Below are 18946 nucleotides of genomic sequence, written 5' to 3' on the forward strand. Positions count from 1 at the left end.
ACCATGCAGTTGGAGAGAGAGGGATGGGTATAGGACAAGTTAAAATGCCATTGAGGCACTTTGACCATTTTGAGTAGCTATTTTTCTGGTGTATATATGTTCCATAGATTGTACAGGCCTTTAGTTAGCTTCATGTGTTCTGAAAAAGTTGATTCTATAATTATTGTAAATTTTTCACTGATATGTGGGACAGAGAATTTTCTCAGAGACCTGAGCTTCTGCTTGCAAATTGCTGTGAAGCCTTAGGGTACAGCCCAGTTTGACCCCATGCTGGGTTTTGAGGCCAACTCAAGGGCTGGCTCTCTGCCCTCCTTTATGCTGCTGGTGCTTCTAGTAGTGATTGTTTTCCTGGCCTTTACTACTAGAGCACTTCTTCCTGACACATCTTGCTTCCAGAGAAGGAAATGGAGCCGCAGGGCCAGGTTCAGTGCACAGAGATGGCCTGCAGGCATCTGAAGAAGTATATCTGAATATCTCTTGCTCTTGGTGGGCAGACATAAGAAACAGATGTACCAGAGGGGCCAAATTATGGTCACCTCACCAGCAACCTACTGGCTGGGAGGGTCTGGGGAAGAGATGCGAAGATGACAAGGTTAAACTACAGAACAGCATTTCATATCAGGTAGCAGACCTACATCATTTAAAGGGGTAACTTGTTGAGCTTAATCAGGAGTTTCTTCCACAAGAAGATCAGCTTCAGCACTACAGACAGAAAAGTACTTTCCTTGTGCAGTGGTTAGCATATGAGACTTTTCAGTGTGGACAGCAGGTCAAGGAATTAAGAGCATGATATGAAGAAAAATTAGCAGACCATTTTTTTCAACAAAATCAAGAGACTCACAAAGTTCAAGCAAATGATGGAGAATAATCAGGTGTGAATGATCATGTAGTAGCTAAAAATATTCCAAAAGTAGCTGAGAATGAAGAACCCCCAAGTTATACTACATATGGGAAAGAACAAATCAAAGAGGTGGTGATGTGGGATGGCTGGAATAGAAGAGAATGACCTAGTGATGATCTTCCCACTGCTTTAAAGAGGACTTCTATTTCAGTTTCTGAACATGGAACTCATCAAACAATTTCCCATCTTCCAAGTAGACAACCTCTGTCCACAAATTTGGCTGAAGATGCACAGGTGAACCACAATGCAAACCTTGGTACTCAAAACAGAACCCTTCTAACATTCTTCAGCATTTAACTAGAGGCCCAAACTTGGAGAGTGAACCCAGAATTCTAACAGCTGTACTAAACAGACTTCCAAGGATAAATTTGGTGTCTTCCATAAATTGAAGCAAAACAATGAAGAATGAGAGCTTCAGGTGGACTTTGCAAACTGTGAAAAGCAGCATTTCAATGATGTCCTTTCAATCCTAAGGAAAAACTTAAAAAAAACATAAAGTACTGTAAAATGAAATTTCTACTCCATCATTTTTACTTTTTTAATAAAGATCAGTTCTATGGGTTGTAAAGATACATTGAGATAGATTTAAGGAATATTTTAATGAATCAATATATCCATGTATATATGTGAACCTTTTCCTATTATATTCTCTAAGTAGACACTTTATTTGTTATGTTACGGTTGAGCCAAAACAGTTAATCTTTGCATTTAAAGCAAACTACTGTGTTTTTCACATTTTATTGAGCCCAATAATTCTTTCCACAAGTAGACAAGCAAGGAAAAATTGTTGTACATTTTATGTTTCACATAGTTTAATCAGAGTGAGAACAGTTACTCAGTTGAAAACTTTTTATGTAGTAATGTATTGTTAGCCCAACAGATGTTCTATATCTATCCCTTATTTCATGATCTTCAAGGAGTTATACCTATAATAATTACATAAAAAAGGGGAAATGGAAAATAAACACTGGACAACATGTGTACAAAATTCCCTCCCTACTCCTGTTATTTTACATGAGTGCTAATGTGTTTTGGCAAATAAGTTTTCAGTTGGGGCCTGCTAAGACATGACAGTATTCATGAGTTATATCTTATATCTTATTTGGTTCTTGAACTTGTGGAATGCAGGATTCATATGTATTTTCAGTTTTTATTTTTTCCTCAAGTAACACCAGTACTGCTTCACTATGGCCATCACTAGCTAATTTTTTTATATTTTCATAGTTCAGACTGGTGAAGATATTTGTGATTGAAATGCCAGATCCTGAAAGGGGCTAAATCTACTTTGAAATGAATCTGCAATCAGGATTTCAAAGCTTTTCTGATCATTTTAGTGATCTTTTATGACTAGACTTTTTCAGAAGTACTACATAAAGAATTTTAGCATGTTTTTATAAATGCACAAATAAATGTAAGTACAGTGAGGTCCCCTACTATTTTATTAAAATAGCTTAAAATTTATAACAAAAATGAATCATTGTCATTAATATGTTAGTTAAGAACACATAAAGCTCATATTTGTTAGACTTACAAAATTATTTAAATGTATTTGCCTTTTATTTAACTCTATTTAATAAAATGTATAAGTTAGCTAATCCCTGTTCTCTGATTTAAATCATTTTAAAAATCTTATCCCACCTCCTAAAACAAAAAGTTTTAATCATAAATAGAAATTTAAGATTGTCAACCCTGTTTTTCAGAAGGATGACTGTTAATTGCACACAAACAACATGAAATGCATTTCCCCCTAGTTCTAATATTTCAGTCAAAATTCAGACTAACAGTGGCTAAGAGATACGTCATTCACTTGCTGAGGTGCTCCAGTTCTTAAACTTCAGCTTCAAATTAATTAATGACCATGAAAAGATGCAATAATCTACTGTTTTTCCCACATTGTCAAACAATCCATGACTTTATCGTAATTAGAATCAGGCCATATTTAAGAAGTATTATGGTTCACAGAATTTTTTAAATGTAATTAAAGGGAAGTGACATACATCTTTTGGGCCTTAGTGTGAGGAGATGAATCTAAAAATACTCCTAGTTGTACTTCTTTCTATTTAATTTTGTAAAATCTGTACAAAAGAAAATCATGAAATTACCTTAGTTGCTTTGTCATAAAAACCATTTGGTTGTATGGTAGCTATTACATAGCAAAATTTCTTCAATTAACAACTAAGAATTTTTTTTAAGTTTTATTTATTTATTTGAAAGGCAGAGTTACAGAGAGAATGGAAGAGACAGAGAGAGAGAGAGAGGTCTTCCATTTACTGGTTCACTCCCCAAATGGCCACAATGGCCAGAGCAAGGCTGAGCCAGGCTAAAGCTAGGAGCCAGGAGCTTCATCCTGCACTACCATTTGGCTGTCAAGGGCCCAAGTACGTGAGCCCTCTTATGTTGCATTTCACAGACCATTAGCAAGGAGTTAGATTGGAGCTAGAGCTGCTGCCAGGGGGTTGAATTGGTGGCCATGTGGGTGCTGGTGTCACAGGTGGCAGCTTTACTACACTACAACACCAGCACCAGCAGCCTAGACATTTCATAACTGGAGAAATCCCAGACTAATTGATAATATTTTTGACCGTATTAACTATGTGAATCTTTTAAAAAAATATTTGTTTATTTGAAAAGCAGAGTTAGAGATGGAGGAGGCAGAGAAAGATCTTCCATCTGTTCACTCCCCATTTGGCCACAACCACTGGGGCTGGGCCAGGCCAAAGCCAAGAGCTTCTTCTAGGTCTCCCATATGGGTGTCAGGGGCCTGGATCAGAAGTAGAGCAGCTGGGACACTTACTGGCACCCATATGGGATGCCAGTGTCACAGAGGATTGCTTAATCTCCTATGCGACAACAACTACCCTATGTGAATCAACATTCTACAATCTGTTTTAGACATACTGTTTTTATGTTTTACTTCTGCCTTAAGCTTTCAGGTTTTCTTGATGTATTTTTTGCCCTAATTTAGTGTTAAGTTGATGGAAATCATCTCTTGCTGGGTTCTGATAAATTAAAAATTGAAAAAAAGAGGCTATTTATCTCTTTATGAAAGACAGAATCTTCCATCCACTGGTTCATTCCTCAAATGGTTGCAACAGCCAGGAGCCAGGAACTCCATCCTGGTTGCCCACATGGATGGCAGGGACCCAAGTGCTTGAGCCATTGTCTTCTCTCTTCTAGGTGCATTAGCAGGAAGCTGGATCAGAAGCAGAATACCCAGCACTCAAACCTGAACTCTAGTATGGAGTGTAGGCATCCTAAGTAGCGGCTTAACCTGATGGACCACAACATCCACCCCTGAAGTCATCTGGAATCTTTTCCTTTTATCAGTTTCCAAGTCTACTAGTTTTCATAGAATTTTTCTTTAATTTGTGGCTTGTAATTTTTTCTTCCAGCGTCTTTAATATTCATGATTCCTTGAATGGTGTTTTGCTACTTTTCTTTTCTCAATCCCCTTGTGTTCAAGGAAGTTTCTGTCTCTAATAACTTCAATTTCCACCCAGATGGGCAATGATTCTCAAATTCTGTCCTCATCCTAGAGTTTCCTTCTGCATTCTGAAATAATGTTTCCTGGCAATTCTGCCTTATTTTCCAGAGAATCTTAATGTTTCCACATGAACAGTTCTGTCTCACTAAAACTTTTTAAAAAAAATGTAAAATGTCATCCTACTTTAAAACATATTTTATTTACTTAAAAGGCAGGGTGACAAAGAGAAAGGGAGAGACAAAGAGAGAAAGAGATCTTCCGTTCTTTGGTTCACTCTCTCAAATGGCCGCTACAGCCAGGGATAGGCCAGGCTGAAGCCAGGAGCCTCAGACTGAGTCTCCCGTGTCGGTGGCAAGAGTCCAACCAAGTATGTGGGCCATCATCTAGTGCTTTTCCAGGCACATTAGTAGGGAGCTGGATTAGAAGCAGAACTAGGCCGGCACCGTGGCTTAACAGGCTAATCCTCCACCTTGCGGCACCGGCACACCAGGTTCTAGTCCCTGTTGGGGTGCCGGATTCTATCCCGGTTGCCCCTCTTCCAGGCCAGCTCTCTGCTATGGCCCGGGAAGGCCTTGGAGGATGGCCCAAGTCCTTGGGCCCTGCACCCGCATGGGAGACCAGGAGAAGCACCTGGCTCCTGGCTTCGGATAAGCGAGATGCGCCGGCCTCAGCAGCCATTGGAGGGTGAACCAATGGTAAAGGAAGACCTTTCTCCCTCCCTCTCTCTCTCTCTCACTGTCTAACTCTGCCTGTCAAAAAAAAAAAAGAGTACATAGGAAAAGTAGTGATTTTTCAAAGATTTCTAATTCTAAATGTTTGAAATAAATTTGTTGTCACAGGGATTGGTGTCATTTGAGGATGTGAGTGTGGACTTCAGTCAGGAAGAATGGCATAAAATGAACCCTGCTCAGAAGACCCTGTACAGAGATTTCATGCTGGAGACCTACAGCCATCTCGTCTCAGTAGGTAAGCAGACCTTATTACGTGTCTCCTTGTAGAATATATATCCTTTCTTTTTCTGTTAACTTTTTTTAAAAAAATATTATTTATTTATTCGAAAGGTAAAATTGGAGAGAGGGAGAGGCAGAGGCAGAGAGCAAGAAGTCTTCCATCTGCTGATTCACTCCTAAAATGGCCACAAAGGCCAGGGCTGGGCCAGTGCAAAGCCAGGAGTCAAGATCTTTGTCCTAGCATCACACATGGGTGCAGGGGCCCAAGCACTTTTCCAGGCACATTAGCACAGAGCTGGATCAGAAGTGGAGCAGCCAGGACTAGTTCTAGTACCCATATGGGATGCCAGCACTTTAAGCGACAGCTTAACCTGCTATGCCACAATGTTGGCCCCAATATACATCCTTTTTAAAAATTATCATGACATATGGGCCCTTATAGAGATGAATATTGTACTGGCTTTGAATTAAGAGGTCTAAGGTTAAGAGACAAAAATGATGGTTTTATCCCATTGAAAACTTTGCCATGTTTTTGAATCTTCAGAATCCCAAAAGCCCATGAATCTCATCTATATATATTCTCAATTATTCTGTTTATAGGATATTGTGTTACCAAACCTGATGTGATATTCAAATTGGAACAAGGTGAAAAGCTGTGGTCCTTGGAGGACAAATTGCTAAACCAGCAGGAACCAGGTGAGTGAACACTGACAGAAAGAGATCTGGGGTTGTTTGACCTTAGAAGAACACTTTTGTTAGTTTATTTTTTTAATTATTGAAATAGTTATTGAAATATAATGCACGTATCATATACTTCCTTATTTAAAGTGCAAAGTTCAGTGACTTGGCATATGCACAAATTTATACAAACATCACCACAGTCAATTTTCATCACTTCCGAAAGTAACCTGTATCTTTCAGTTATCACCCTTCTAATCCCTAGCCTCTCTGGTCCTAAGCAATTACTAATGTCCTTCTGTCTCTACATTTGCCTATTCTGGACATTTCATATAAATGGAATTATATAACATTTGATCATTTATTACTGGTTTCTTTTGCTTAGTTTACAAGATTGATATGTATCAGTACTTCATCCTTTTGTGGCCAGATAATATAACATTGTATGGACATACCACATTTTGTTTGCCTATTCATTAGCGATTTGCCTTTTGGCTGTTGTGAATAAAGCTGATATAAACATTCATTTACATGTTTCTATATGGATATATGTTTTTATTTTTCTTAAGTATATACTTAGGATGAAACTGCTGGGTGATACAGCACCTCTTTGCTTATATCTTTGAGGACCTAATTTTTCTGATTTATACACATCCTCACCATAGTAGGAGATTTTATTCCAACCATTCTTATGGATATTAAGTGGTCCCCTTGTGGTTTTGATTTATATTTCTGTTAGTCTGCTGGAGCTTTCATAATAAAATACCATAAGCTGAGTGGCTTAAACAACAGAAATGTATTTCTTACAGTTGTATAGGCTGAAATTCCAAGATTAAGGTGCCAGTAGGTTGATTTCTGATAAGGCCTCTCTTTTTCTTTTCTTTTTGAAAGATTTTATTTATATATTTGAGAGGCAGAGTTACAGATGGTGAGAGGGAGAGACAGAGAGGAAGGTCCTCCATCCATTGGTTCACTCCCCAAGGGGCTGCAATGGCCAGAGCTGAGCCAATCCAAAGCCAAGAACCAGGATCTTCCTCCAGGTTTCCCATGTAGGTGCAAGGGCCCAAGTGCTTGGGCCATCTCCCACTGCTTTTCCAGGCCATAGCAGGGAGCTGGATCAGAAGAGGAGCAGCTGGGACTAGATCCGGCGCCCATATGGGATGCTGATGCTGCAGGTGGAGGATTAACCTACTGTATCATAGCACCAGCCCCAGGCCTCTTTTTCAATTCTACAGTCACCTTCAGACTGTGCCTTCATATGGCCTTTTCCTTATGCACATGCAGTTGAAGAGAAAGAATATCCTAGTGTTTCTTCCTTTACTTACAAGAACTCCTGTCCTGTAAGTTAAACCCCACACTTATGACCTCATTTAAAACCATACTTCCTCATTACACATGAGGGTTAGGGCAATAACATGAAATTGGGGAGGAGACATAGTTCAGTCCATAAAAATCTACTGGATCAGCCAGTACCATGGCTCACTTGGCTAGTCCTCTGCCTGCGACACCGGCACCCTGGGTTCTAGTCCCAGTTGGGGCGCCGGATTCTGTCCTGGTTGCTCCTCTTCCAGTCCAGCTCTCTGCTATGGCCCAGGAAGGCAGTGGAGGATGGCCCAAGTGCTTGGGCCTTGCACCTGCATGGGAAACCAGGAGGAAGCACCTGGCTCCTGGCTCAGATCAGCGCAGCACATTGGCCGTAATGGCCATTTGGGGAGTGAACCAACAGAAGGAAGACCTTTTTCTCTGTCTCTCTCTCTCTCACTGTCTAACTCTGCCTGTCAAAAAAAAAATCTACCTGATCACTTAGGACAGCAGTGACCTTTTTATATGCATATTAGCCTTTGTCTATGCTATTAAGCAATCTTGGGAATTTTCAAGTTACATTTTTAAATTATTTATTAAAAGAAAGTAAAATTATCAGAATTATTAGGAATAAAGCATACTTACCGAACATTTTTGTTATGGAGAAATATAAATAAAGGGCATAACATAAACGTTGACATAATTTACATCAAGTCTATCTTCCAGTCAATGCAAATAACTGGATTAGTTGAAAACAATATCTCTAAATAAGTGACTTAGAAAAATTGTAATGAAAGATGTTGAATTAATAAAATAATTTAGGACTCATGTCCTGTTATTAAGATTTTAACTTAGGGAATAAGTGCATTAAATGAAGAGTCCCTTTTAGCTCAAGAGCACAGATTAGAGAAAACCTTAAAGTATTTTAATGACTAAACAGAAAAGTACGTCAGTGTTCATAAAATAATGGAAAGAGAATTGGAAATGAAAAAAAAACTGGTGTTAAATTGGAAATGGCATAGAAAATTAATTAATTAAAAAATTATGTAGGATCTCTGTATTTAATGTGCTGCACACTATTATTTAATGCTATAACTAGTACTCCAATAGTATTTTTTAAATTTTGTGTTGCTATATGGGAGCAAACTGTTGAAATCTTTACCTAATATATACTAAACTGATCTTCTGTATATAAAGAGAATCGAAAATGAATCTTGATGTGAATGGAAGGGGAGAGGGAGCGGGAAAGGGGAGGGTTGCCAGTGGGAGGGAAGTTATGGGAGGGGGGAAGCCATTGTAACCCATAAGCTGTACTTTGGAAATTTGTATTCATTAAATAAAAGTTTAATAAATAAAAAAAAATAATGGAATTCTAACGACCTAAAACTCAGTAGAATTAGGAACTCATACTGTCTCCTCAAATAAGGAACTCATAACTCTGTCTCACCTGAACATTAAATAAACACCCCTACAGAAGGTATTAGTGACATTTTTATTAAAGTGGACCATACATTCCATTGTATGCCATCTGCAAAAAACAAACCTTTCAAGTTCCTACAAAATAATCATACAATATTGAAAATATAAATTTTAAAGAGAGAATCACCACAAATATTACTTGAACATAGTTTGTAAAATCTAGAAATTAATAATTGAGTAAACAAAAACACTTGAAAAATTTTCTAAGTTATCTTTTAAACATTGTATAAAAGGAAATCAAAACCAAATTTATATAATACTCAAGAAATTATAAATGTAACTGCAAATTAGAAACCTTCAAATGCAGCCAAATTAGTGAGCATTGATTAAGCAGGAACAGTAACAAAAGTACATTGATGAAAACAGAAGACTTTGAAAGTAGAATCAGAAATTATTACATTGTAAACTGAGAAACAGAATGTTCTTAGAATAAAAAATGAGCTGACATTGTTGTGCAGCAGTAAAAGCCACCACCTGCAACACTGGCATCCCATACAGGTGCTGGTTCATTTCTCAGCTGCTCCTCTTCCAAACCAACTCCCTACTGATAGCTTGGGAAAAGCAGTGGAAGATGGCCCAAGTGTTTGAGCCTCTGCTACCCATCCAGGTGGGAAACCCAGATGAACCTCCTGGCTCTGAGCTTCCACCTGGCCCAGCCGTCACCACTGAAACCATCTGGGGAGTGAGCCAGCAGATGGAACATGTCTCTTTCTCTGTCTCTCCCCCTTTCCTTGTAATTCTGAATTTCAAATCAGTAAATGTGTTCAAAAAAGAATAAAAAACAAAAAATAGATGACAGACAAAAAAAGGAATCATCTACATATCTATCCTTAAACTATAATCTTGATTAACTTATTAATTAGAATTAGGTTTTGGAATTAGGCAGTTTTCTTATCTTCTTTATTGATTTAAAAATGACCTTTTTAATCCTCACAAAACAAGTATTGAAGCATTTTAAGGGACTATGTTGAATTTATAAATCAAATTAAGGAGAATTGTCATCTTAGAATTTAGAATTTAGTTTCCCAGTCCATAAACAAAATATACCTCCCACTTATTTAGGATTTCTTTCATTAATGTCTTGTGGTTTTCAGTATACTATACCAAGGCTTTGGTGCTATGATAAATGATACTGTTTCTCTCATTTCAGATTCCAGTTGATTTGTTCACAGGTGTAAGATTGTTTGTAGACCACATATTCTGCCCTTGTTAAAAATTCTTACTAGGGAGTAAGCATTTGACACAGCAGACCATATTAGAGACTGCTTCTGATTCCAGCCTCCTACTCATGTATACCTGGGAAGCACCAAGTGATGCCTCAAGTAGTTGAGTCTCTGCTTCCTTTATGGCAGACCTGAGTTGAGTTCTAGGCCCTTGGCTTCAGCCTGGGCCAGTCCTCGGAGCACATCAGAGAATTCACACTGGAGAGAAACCCTTTGAGTGTAATGAATGTGGGAGACCTTTTGCCCATATTTCTGTACTTAGAGCACATCAAAGAATTCACACAGAGGAGAAACCATACAAATGTAATGAGTGTGGGAGATCTTTTACATATAATTCAGCCTTCAGAGCACATCTGAGAACTCACACAGGTGAGAAGCCTTATGAATGCAATAGCTGTGAGAAAACTTTTGCCCACAATTCAGCCCTAAGAGTACATCAGTGAAAACACACAGGACAGAAGCCCTATGAATGTAATGACTGTGAGAAAACATTTGCACATAATTCAACCCTCAGAGCACATCAGAAAATTCACACTAGAGAGAAACTCTATGAATGTGGTGAATGTGGAAAAACATTTTCCCAGAAGACACACATCAAAGAATTCACACAGGGGAGAAACCCTGTAAATGTAATTAAAGTGTGGGAAAACTTTCTCACAGAAGTCATACCTCACTGGACATGAGAGAATTCATGCAGGGGGAAAAAACCTTATGAATGTAACATATGTGGGAAAACTTGTGTCTGTAAGTCTGCTCTCATAGTGCATCAAAGAATTCACAAAGGGCAGAAACCCTATGAATGTAATGCATGTGGGGAAAGTTTCTCCCAAAGAATATACCTTTGTGCACATCAGAGAATTCATTCAGGGGAGAAACCCTATGAATGTAATGTCTGTGGGAAAACTTGAACAGATAATTTGACCCTCAGGGAACATCACAGAATTCACACAGTGGAGAAACTGTATGAATGTAATGAATGTGGAAAGACTTTCTCAAAGACATCACATCTCAGCGCATCTGAGAACTCGCAGAGGGGAGAAAACCTACAAATGTAATCAATGTGGCAAAACTTTCTCAGAAAAGTCATATATTAGTGCACATCAAAGAATTCACACAGGGGAGAAACCCTATGAGTGTACTATATTTGGAAAAACATTTGCCCATAATTCAACACTCAGAGTACATCAGCGAATTCACACAGGTGTAAAGTCCTATGAATGTAGCGAGTGTGGAAAAACATTCTTCCAGAATTCACACCTTAGTGCACACCAGAGAATTCACACCGGGGAGAAACCTTATGACTGTATGAATGCAGGAAAGCTTTTGCTCAAAATTCAACTCTCAGAATAAACCAGAGAAATCACACAGGAGAGAAAGCTTATGAATGTGACAGATGTGGGAAAGCCTTTGTCCATAAGGCAGCTCTCAGAATACATCGCACCAGGATGCACACCAGAGAGAAAACTAATGTGTAAAGAATTTGGGAAGTCCTGAATTAGTTCAAGTGTTATTAGGTAACAGAGAGTGGGGGAACTCATGTCATGAAGATGTATAAATGGTGCTACATAACAAACATGGTAGAATGCACAGTGAAAGAAGCTTGAGCACAGAACTGGATTCTCCATTTTACATCTTTACAAGTTGGTTTTCTTTTTTCCCATGCATTAAGTTTGTAGTCTGTTGAGCTCTTACAGCTGTAGTCTATTAAATGCATATATTTGATCAATTCTTTGTCCAAGTAGGTTGAAATCTTATGCATATATGTCCAAAAACTAGAAGGGATCAACTTACTGTATGTCAGAGACTTAACATGAGGAGAAAACTTTGTATTAACATCTTGAATAGTCAGAAGCCTTCTTTAAAAATCAGGGAGGTCTAGGGGTAGGCCTTGTCATGCAGTGGGTTAAGCCACTGTGTGGGATCCTGGCACCCCATATAATAGCCTGCTCAAGTCCTGTCTGCTTGCAATCCTGCTCCCTGCTAATTCTCCTGGGAAAGCAGCAGAAGATGGCCCAAGTGTTGGGCTGCTTTCTCCTACACAGGAGACCCAGATGGAGTTCCCAGCTCCTGCCTTTGGCCTTTCCTATCCCTGGCCATTGCAGCCATCTGGGGAGTAATCCAGTGGATGGAAAAAATGTTCAATAAATATATCTTTTAAAGAATCAGGTAGGACTCAGGGAGAACAGAAGACTTTATAAAAGTGAGCTGCATTAAACATCAAGTAATTATAGTAAAATTCTATATGTTGTATAAATGACTTTTTTTCCACCCGTTTTCAGAAAATAATTTTCTGAGAAGATTTGTCAATCTCAGAATCAAGGATAAAATTACTAAGAACTGATGTACTAAAACAAGTACTTTCATATGATATCAAAAATTCTATATAAAATTACAAGAAAATACTTACAGACAAATTCACTGTAAAAAAGTCTTTAAAGTGAAAAAAAAATCACTTGAGGGGGCGGAGCCAAGATGGCGGATAGTGAGGACGTGCACCTTAGTTTGAGAAAATAAAGTTTCCTAAAAGTGGAATTACTGTAGCCTCAGGAAAAGACTCAAGAAAAAAACTGCAGAGGAAACGCTTCTGGATCTAGTGGATGTGGAACAGAGGACTTACAGGGAGCCCACCGCGTGGAAAACCAACCAAGACGAGCCGAGCGGCGGGAGACGAGCCAGAGCCACAGAATCTCGCCAGCGCGGGAACCGGGAACCGGAGGGGGGTAAGACAAAGACCTCAGAAACCCGAGACATTGGGGGGGGGGACAGAGGCCTCTCCCTTCACTCACCAAGCAAAACAAAGAGCACCGTGATGTTACATATGTAAAGCTCAGCCAAACTCAGTAACTTTAGCGAAACTGGAGAACACATTGAGGGCTGCATAAACTCTTTGTGTGGTCCCAGGGGTAGATAAAACAAATACTCACAGAGGCCAGATTTCAACTACCCTCAACTCCACTCCCAACTGAGTCAAAAAAAAAAAAAAAGAGAGAGAGAGCGAGCCAGCAAGGAGCAAGTGAGTGAGCAATCTGGGAGAGTGTCTCTTTACACAGCCTTAAACCTGAAGAATCAAGCATAGCTCTCTGGCCACACCCATCAAGCCACTAAGGCTCCAACAAAGCAGACAGCTCACTTAGAGGAATAGTATAATGAGAAAAAAAACACCACAGCAAAAAAAAAAAAAAACATAAATTATCTCCAACGTGCCAAACAACAAACATAGAAGCTGAGGTAACAAGAGCAAGGAAGACACTATGACGCCACCAAGTGAACAAGATATGCCAATGCAAGATTACAAAGATAATGAGATAGAAGAAATGCAAGAAGCAGATCTCAAAAAATTGATAAGAACATTAAGAAGTTCTCAAAAACAAATTCTTGAACTACAGAAATCCTTAATGGACAAGATAGAAAATCTCTCGTGTAAATGAAATATTAAGGAGGAATCAAAATGAACTGAAACAACTAGTAGAACATGAAACTGTGATAGTGACAAAAAACCACAATGAAATGAAGAATTCAATAGATCAAATGGCAAACACATTAGAGAGCCTTAAAAACAGAATGGGTGAAGTGGAAGAGAGAATATCGGAATTAGAAGACAGAGCACAGGAAAGGAAACAGTCAAATCAAAGAAAAGAAGAAATCAGAAATCTAAAAAATACTGTCAGGAATCTACAGGATACTATTAAAAAACCCAACATTCGGGTTCTAGGAGTTCCTGAAGGCATGAAGAGGGAGAAAGGATTAGAAGGCCTTTTTAATGAGATACTAGCAGAAAATTTCCCAGGTTTGGAGAAGGACAGAGACATCATAGTACAGGAAGCACATAGAACCCCCAATAAACGTAACCAAAAGAGATCCTCACCACGACACGTCGTAATCAAACTCACCACAGTGAAACATAAAGAAAAGATCCTAAAATGTGCGAGAGAAACTCCAGATTACTCTCAGAGGATCTCCAATTAGACTCACAGCTGACTTCTCATCAGAAACCCTACAAGCCAGGAGAGAATGGCGAGATATAGGCCAGGTACTAAGAGAGAAAAACTGCCAGCCCAGAATATTATATCCTGCAAAGCTCTCATTTATGAATGAAGGTGAAATAAAGACATTTCACAGCAAACAGAAATTGAAAGAATTTGTCGCCACTCGTCCAGCCCTGCAAAAGATGCTTAAAGATGTGTTACATACAGAAACACAGAAACACAGTCACCAATATGAAAGAAGGTAAAGGTAGGAATCTTCACAGCAAAAGATCACAGGAATCTCAAACCATATATTAGAAAATATCTTTGGCAAATGGCAGGGCAAAGTTACTCCTTCTCAATAGTCACATTGAATGTTAATGGCTTGAACTGTCCAGTTAAAAGACACCGATTGGCTGATTAGGTTAAGGAACAAAACCCATCTTTTTGCTGCTTACAAGAAACTCATCTTTCCAACAATGATCCATACAGACTGAAAGTGAAAGGCTGGAAAAAGATATACCATGCCAACAGAAATGAAAAAAGAGCAGGTGTAGCCATCTTAATATTGGACAACATAAACTTTACCACAAAAACTGTTAGGAGAGACAAAGAGGGGCACTATATAATGATTAAGGGATCAACTCCACAGGAAGATATAATGATTATCAATGAATATGCACCTAAGTACAGGGCACCAGTTTATTTCAAAGACTTGTTAAGGAACTTAAAGGGAGACTTAGGCCCCAATACAATAGTTCTGGGGGACTTCAATACTCCACTCTCAGAGATAGATCAACAGCACAGAAGATCATCAAGCAGACAATAGATTTAAATGACACTATAGCCCAAATGGATCTAACAGATATCTGCAGAACTTTTCATTCTACACATAAAGAATTTACATTCTTCTCAGCAGTACATGGAACCTTCTCTAGGATTGACCACATACTAGGCCATAAAGCAAGTCTCAGCAAATTCAAAACAATTAGAATCATACCATGCAGCTTCTCAGACCACAAAGGAATGAAATTGGAAATTAGCAACTCGGGAATCCCCAGAGCACGTGCAAACACATGAAGATTGAACAACATGCTCCTGAATGAACAATGGGTCATAGAAGAAATTAAAAGAGAAATCAAAAATTTTCTGGAAGTAAATGAGGATAACAGCACATCATACCGAAACCTATGGGATACAACAAAAGCAGTGTAAGAGGAAAGTTTATAGTAATGGGTGCCTACATCAAGAAATTGGAAAGGCACCAAATAGATGAACTTTCAAGTCATCTCAAGGATCTAGAAAATCTGCAGCAAACCAAACCCAAACCAAGTAGGAGAAGAGAAATTATTAAAATCAAAGAAGAAATCAACAGGATTGAATCCAAAAAAAAAAACCATTACAAAAAATCAGCCAAACGAGGAGCTGGTTTTTTTTTTAATTAAACAAAATTGACACCCCATTGGCTCAACTAACTAAAAAAAGAAAAGACCCAAATCAATAGGATCAGAGATGAAAATGGAAATATAACTACAGACACCACAGAAATAAAAAGAATCATCAGAAATTACTACAAGGACTTGTATGCCAGCAAACAGGGAAATCTATCAGAAATGGACAGATTCTTGGACACATGCAACCTACCTAAATTGAGCCAGGAAGACATAGAAAACCTAAACAGACCCATAACTGACACAGAAATTGAAACAGTAATAAAGGCCCTCCCAACAAAGAAAAGCCCAGGACCAGATGGATTCACTGCTGAGTTCTACCAGACATTTAGAGAAGAACTAACTCCAATTCTTCTCAAACTATTCAGAGCAATCGAAAAAGAGGGAATCCTCCCAAATTCTTTCTATGAAGCCAGCATCACCTTAATTCCTAAGCCAGAAAAAGATGCAGCATTGAAAGAGAATTACAGACCAATATCCCTGAAGAACATAGATGCAAAAATACTCAATAAAATTCTGGCCAATAGAATGCAACAACACATCAGAAAAATCATCCACCCAGACCAAGTGGGATTTATCCCTGGTATGCAGGGATGGTTCAATGTTCACAAACAATCAACGTGATACACCACATTAACAGACTGCAGAAGAAAAACAATATGATTCTCTCAATAGACACAGAGAAAGCATTTGATAAAATACAATACCCTTTCATGATGAAAACTCTAAGCAAACTGGGTATAGAAGGAACATTCCTCAATACAATCAAAGCAATATATGAAAAGCCCACGGCCAACATCCTATTGAATGGGGAAAAGTTGGAAGCATTTCCACTGAGATCTGGTACCAGACAGGGATGCCCACTCTCACCACTGCTATTCAATATAGTTCTGGAAGTCTTAGCCAGAGCTACTAGGCAAGAAAAAGAAATTAAAGGGATACAAATTGGGAAGGAAGAACTCAAACTATCCCTCTTTGCAGATGATATGATTCTTTATTTAGGGGACCCAAAGAACTCTACTAAGAGACTACTGGAACTCATCAAAGAGTTTGGCAAAGTAGCAGGATATAAAATCAATCCACAAAAATCAACAGCCTTTGTATACACAGGCAATGCCACGGCTGAGGAAGAACTGCTAAGACCAATCCCATTCACAATAGCTACAAAAACAATCAAATACCTTGGAATAAACTTAACCAAGGACGTTAAAGATCTCTACGATGAGAATTACAAAACCTTAAAGAAAGAAATAGAGGAGGATACCAAAAAATGAAAAAATCTTCCATGCTCATGGAATGGGAGGATCAATATCATCAAAATGTCCATTCTCCCAAAATCAATTTATACATTCAATGCAATACCAATCAAGATACCGAAGACATTCTTCTCAGATATGGAAAAATTGATGCTGCAATCATATGGGGAGACAGAAGACCTCGAAGAGCCAAAGCAATCTTGTACAACAAAAACAAATCCGGAGGCATCACAATACCAGATTTCAGGGCATACTACAGGGCAGTTGTTATCAAAACAGCATGGTACTGGTACAGAAACAAACGGATTGACCAATGGAACAGAATAGAAACACCAGAAATCAATCCAAACATCTACAGCCAACTTATATTTGATCCAAGATCCAAAACTAATCCCTGGAATAAGGACAGTCTATTCAATAAATGGTGCTGGGAAAATTGGATTTCCACGTGCAGAAGCTTGAAGCAAGACCCATACCTATCACCTTACACAAAAATCCACTCAACATAGATTAAAGACTTAAATCTACGAACCGAAACCATCAAATTATTAGAGAGCATTGGAGAAACCCTGGAAGATATAGGTACTGGCAAAGACTTCTTGGAAAAGAACCTGGAAGCACAGGCAGTCAAAACCAAAATTAACTACTGGGATTGCATCAAATTGAGAAGTTTCTGTACTTCAAAAGAAACAGTCAGGAAAGTGAAGCTGCAACCCACAGAATGGGAAAAATATTTGCAAACTATACTACAGATAAAGGGTTGATAACCAGAATCTACAAAGAAATCAAGAAAATCCACAACAACAAAACAAACAACCCACTTAAGAGATGGGCCAAGGTCCTCAATAGACATTTTTAGAAAGAGGAAATCCAAATGACCAACAGACACAAGAAAAAATGTCCAGCATCCCTAGCAATCAGAGAAATGCAAATCAAGACCTCAATGAGGTTTCACCTCACCCCAGTTAAAATGGCTCACATTCAGAAATCCACCAACAATAGATGCTGGAGAGGAGGTGGGGAAAAATGGACAGTAACCCACTGTTGGTGGGAATGCAAACTGGTTAAGCCACTATGGAAGTCAGTCTGGAGGTTCCTCAGAAACCTGAACATAACCCTACCATCCCACTCCAACCCAGCCATCCCACTCCTTGGAATTTACCCAAAGGAAATTAATTTGGCTAATAAAAAAAGCCATCTGCACATTAATGTTTATTGCAGCTCAATTCACAATAGCTAAGACCTGGAATCAACTCAAATGCCCATCATCAGTAGACTGGATAAAGAGATTATGGGACATGTACTCCATAGAATACTATACAGCAGTAGGAAACAATGAAACCCAGTCATTTGCAACAAGATGGAGGAATCTGGAAAACATCATGCTGAGTGAATTAAGCCAGTCCCAAAGAGACAAATATCATTTGTATTCCCTGATCGGCGACAACTGAGCACCAAAGGGGAAACCTGTTGAAGTGAAATGGACACTATAAGAAACAATGACCTGATCAGCTCTTGTCCTGACTCTAGATGTACAATGTAATACTTTATCCTTTTTAGTATTTGTTGTTGTTGTTGTTGTTCTAGTACTAGTGGTTGAACTCTGTAATTAACACACAATTATTCTTAGGTGTTTAAATTTTCACTGAAAAGTGATCCCTGTTAAATATAAGAGTGGAAAAAGAGAGGGAGGAGATGTACAATTTGGGACATGCACAATCAGTCTTGCCCCAAATGATGGAGTTAGAAATGTGCCAGGGGATTCCAATGCAGTCCCCTCAGGGTGGCATGTACTGATACCATCTCACTGGTCCAAGTTATGGGTTTCAGTTCACAATTGATGGCTCTGATAGGTCTGGGAGTCAAAGGGATCACACAGGCAAGACAAGTGTCTGCTAATACTAACTGATAGAATCAAAAAGGGAGAGAAGGATCCAGCATGGGAAGTGGGATACACAGAAGACTCATAGAATGGCAGATGTCCTAAGCAGCACTCTGGCCTCAGAATCAGCCCTTAAGGCATTTGGATCTGGCTGAAGAGCCCATGAGAGTATTGTAGGCATGGAAAGCTAAGATACCATGGAAAAGAAAAAAAAAAGAAGACCTAAATGAAAGATCTCTGCGAGTGAGATCCCAGTGGAAAGAATGGGGCCATCAAAGATGGAGGTACCTTTCTCTGAAGGGAGGAGAGAACTTCCATTTTGACTATGACCCTGTCGGAATAAGATCAAAGTCAGAGAATTCTAAAGGCTTCCAT

At 38.8% G+C, this 18946-nt stretch overlaps 1 protein-coding gene and 1 pseudogene across 1 annotated transcript; both read left to right on the forward strand.

Moving 5' to 3' along the window:
* The first annotated feature begins 267 nt into the window (after positions 1-267).
* On the forward strand, positions 268-10124 carry LOC133754929 (protein GOLM2-like; annotated as a pseudogene).
* A 186-nt stretch (positions 10125-10310) lies between these two features.
* Positions 10311-11367, forward strand: LOC133754930 (zinc finger protein 658B-like; the record flags this gene model as incomplete). The annotated part of the gene is made up of 3 exons (XM_062185271.1): positions 10311-10386; positions 10471-10610; positions 11023-11367. Coding segments are annotated over 3 exons (561 nt in total), but the record flags the coding sequence as incomplete, so codon positions are not given.
* Positions 11368-18946: the final 7579 nt, after the last annotated feature.

Source organism: Lepus europaeus, unplaced genomic scaffold, assembly GCF_033115175.1.
Source record: "Lepus europaeus isolate LE1 unplaced genomic scaffold, mLepTim1.pri SCAFFOLD_32, whole genome shotgun sequence".
Lineage (NCBI taxonomy): Eukaryota > Metazoa > Chordata > Mammalia > Lagomorpha > Leporidae > Lepus > Lepus europaeus.